This window comes from Ictidomys tridecemlineatus, unplaced genomic scaffold (genome assembly GCF_052094955.1).
Source record: "Ictidomys tridecemlineatus isolate mIctTri1 unplaced genomic scaffold, mIctTri1.hap1 Scaffold_106, whole genome shotgun sequence".
In the NCBI taxonomy this organism is placed as follows: Eukaryota; Metazoa; Chordata; class Mammalia; order Rodentia; family Sciuridae; genus Ictidomys; species Ictidomys tridecemlineatus.
The window spans coordinates 524,440-527,638 of record NW_027521011.1 but is presented as its reverse complement, the minus strand read 5'-3'; the positions used below and the strand labels follow the sequence as shown (position 1 = coordinate 527,638).

General features: G+C 45.9%; 1 protein-coding gene across 1 annotated transcript; it reads left to right on the top strand.

Moving 5' to 3' along the window:
- The first annotated feature begins 1,597 nt into the window (after window positions 1-1,597).
- Window positions 1,598-2,997, top strand: LOC144372459 (uncharacterized protein C12orf71 homolog). Its single transcript, XM_078035824.1, has 2 exons — window positions 1,598-2,237; window positions 2,639-2,997. Exons 1-2 carry the CDS (start codon window positions 1,797-1,799, stop codon window positions 2,843-2,845), a joined length of 648 nt encoding a protein of 215 aa, XP_077891950.1. The 5' UTR covers window positions 1,598-1,796; the 3' UTR covers window positions 2,846-2,997.
- Window positions 2,998-3,199: the final 202 nt, after the last annotated feature.

The window sequence follows — 3,199 nt, the reverse complement described above, 5'->3', positions numbered from 1 at the left end:
AGTGAGTTGGTCCTGGAGGTGTTCTTCTGGTGGCCCTTTCCTGTCTCAGTTTTCTGACCCCCATCTGTTGATACATTTCCCCCACTGGGCCCTCCCCCCATTATAGGCTGCTGTGAGGACCCAGAGCAAGGGAGGCAGTTACCTATGACTTCTGAAAATGTAAGGACCCCAAATACTTTCCCTTCTCTAAGTTGTTCTTGTCATATACTTTGGTCACACTGACAGATAAAATGACTAAAGCAAAGGGGATGGTCACTGTAGGTGGACTCAGGGGACCTCTCTGCCCAGCTGGGTCTTGGTTTTCTATCCCCATTTGTCCTTCCACATTTGTGACTCTCCTGTGTTCCGCTGTTGCCATGGCAGCCAAGGTTCTCAGAACCCAGTCTTCTGACAATTGGACTTCTCAGTTACTGGATTCAGTACCTGAAGGACTTCAGGTAGCCTGGATCTGCCTGAGGAGTTGGAAGCTTCTCTTTCTGCAGAAAGTAAATAAAGCCAGGTGTGACAGAGTCTACAAGGTACGTGAGTGTGTGTGTGAGAGAGAGAAGAGGAGTCTGAGAGGGAGAGATCTCAAGGGAAAGCCAATGTTTGTATATTACTTTCCCCAATGGCTTGCTGGGCACCACAGGAATTGCTGGACTACAGATGCCACCAGATGACGTCAGGATGGGCATTTAAATAGCTGTATTCTTTCTAGAAAGTAATGTAACATCAATTCTCATAATTTAAAAATATTTGTAATCTTTGAATCAATGATCCCACCTGCAGGACTACTTAAAGAAAGGTAAAAATGTGTGGATAAGGGGGTTTAATATCATTAATAAGACCATTCTTAATGGTCTTGATTATCTAAGGTTCATTGATCACCTATGTTAATGGTCGATGAATTCATGAGGTTTCAGCTCTCATAATTCTACTCCTCTGACCTCTGAATATTCTGGAATTAACAAGAGCTTATGATGGACACCTCACATCCAAAATATAATATTCTGCCCCTGTCTCAGGTGATCACCAAAGAGAGTTAATGAGAAAGTTCTTAAGGATCACTGAATAGCCATAGATGTGTTTCCTGCAGCTTGTGCTACAAAATTTAATAATCTCACTGTCTTTGATGTGAATTCCCATATATATATATAGATGTGTGCACACATGCATATATGTAGATAAGAGGAAAAAAAAGACTATAAAGGATTGTCATTCCCCTTGGATGGTGGGATATGGGTATTTATTTATGTCATTGACTTTCCTATTTTCAAATTTATACAACTATCTTTAACGGGAGGCAGTTCTTCCAACTGTAGTGATAAGACAAAGCATGAGAAGTATCAGGTGGAGGTGCTCAGGGCAGAGGGTCATTATTCAATAAAATGAGTTTTTAAAGAGAAAGAACTGCCTCTTGTGCCTTTGACTGAAGAGTGCAAATACAGGATGCACTTCTGCCTGAATGGGATAGCTTGGAATGGATAAAGGAATGGGCATCATTTGGAAAAGTCCATGAGTAGCTTCCCCACATCACCTATTAATGTTTTTCTTTTGAATTTTCCAGGGTCCAAAGAGACTAGGCATTTGAGCTCTTGGACCCCATGGACGACTCGTCCTCTGGCAGCAGCTGCCCTGATGTAGAGCAGAGCATTTCAGAATCCCAATCCAGCCACAGCCTCTCTGTAGGATATTTCCCCTCCAAGGAAAACGTAGCCAGTGAGGCTGTCACACCCTGTGAAGATGTGACCTCTGAGGATCCTCCCTCCCTTTCTCCTGACCAAGGGCCATGGGGAACCAAAAGTGTAAGGGGACCCATGGGGAGAGGAACTGAAATTCAGGAGAAGCCAGAGGAGCTTGGCGAAGAAGACATCGACGAGGTCATGAATGCCTATCTGCACAGCCTCCAAGAAGACTCAGCACCTCACTCGGCTCCAAGTGACGATGACCAGAGGATGGACAAGTACCAAAAGGAAACCATAACCCAGACTGTCTGGGAACTGGATGATTTCTCAAAAACTATTATGGTATGTCTAGACAATCTGAATGATGATGAAGATGATGATCCTGTCCTCTCTTACTCTCCTCAGGAGGAGGATGGCCAGCCGTCCAGCAGTGTGTCTTCCCAGATGCTTCAGGTCAGTCCCGAAGAAGAGGAGGCTGGTCAGGACTTGCCCAAATGTATACCACAAGAAAATGGAGACATCAAGCAGTTCCTAGTAATGCCTTCTGGGCTTGAGGAGGATGAAATTGTTGAGGTGAGCACAGAGCTGCCCCCCTGCAGAGGAAGGACAGGCCCAGTGGGGGTGCCAGGTGGGACAGCATGGAGTCCTTGTACCTGCTGTGAAGCAGAGGAGGACCCCAGTATCTGGGCAGATGAGCAATGGGAGAAGGTCCTCAGCCAGGAAAGGGGTCAGGGAAGAGGTGTTGGGGAAATGCCAGGGAGCACTGAGAGAGAGAGAGGGAAGGACAGAGAGAAGCACTGTACAGACCAGTGTGTGTGCCTGTGTGTGGCTTTAATGTGAGTGAGTCCTGAAACTTGGAATTGACAGTTGGCTTATTTAGGTAAAAACATAAATTGGAAATCCATAAATGAGTAATATTTGCCCCATTGCTGCTGACCCTGAATGTCTCTAACTCCTCCTCTTCGTCTTGGCAGATGGAAAGCCAGGAGCCTGGAACTGCAGAGAGCTCCCCAGTCTCAGCATTGCAGTCAGAGGAGGGGGACCTGCCTTCAGATAAAGAAGGCACTTCCTGTATGAATTTCCGGGGCTTCTTCCACTGGCTCAGGAAGAGAGTGGTATCCTCCCTGCCAGGGAGAAAGCGCCGTGAGAAGGCCAAGAAGGTCCCATGCTGCTGGTGCTAGAGAGAAGACATTTGGTTGGAAGCCACAGGCTCCAACCTCAAGGATCCCTCTAGTTAAGAAGCCTATGCACCCAGAATTTTAATTGATTCCCCCACCCATGTTTTAGAGTTAGCATGATTTTCTGTTTTCCTAATAAATGTTCTTGTTTTCCATGTCTTCCTCCTCTTCCATCATAACATCTAGGCCCAGGTTGAAAGTAGGTAGGTTGACCAGAAGACTAAGATTGACTCTGAGGACATCACAGGGAGTATCCTGCCTCCTACACAGAAGGCCTTCATTTCTCTCTCCCTCGGCCCCTTCTTACTGTATTTCCCCATGTTTTGTCTATTATTTCACACATTTTAACCTCTGTTA

Excerpts from the sequence above, each read along its gene's own strand:
- LOC144372459 (XM_078035824.1), top strand. The coding sequence starts at position 1,797 with ATGGGGAGAGGAACTGAAATTCAGGAGAAGCCAGAGGAGCTTGGCGAA. Across the intron at positions 2,238-2,638 it reads AGGAGGATGAAATTGTTGAG|ATGGAAAGCCAGGAGCCTGG; the intron begins GTGAGCACAGAG and ends TCGTCTTGGCAG.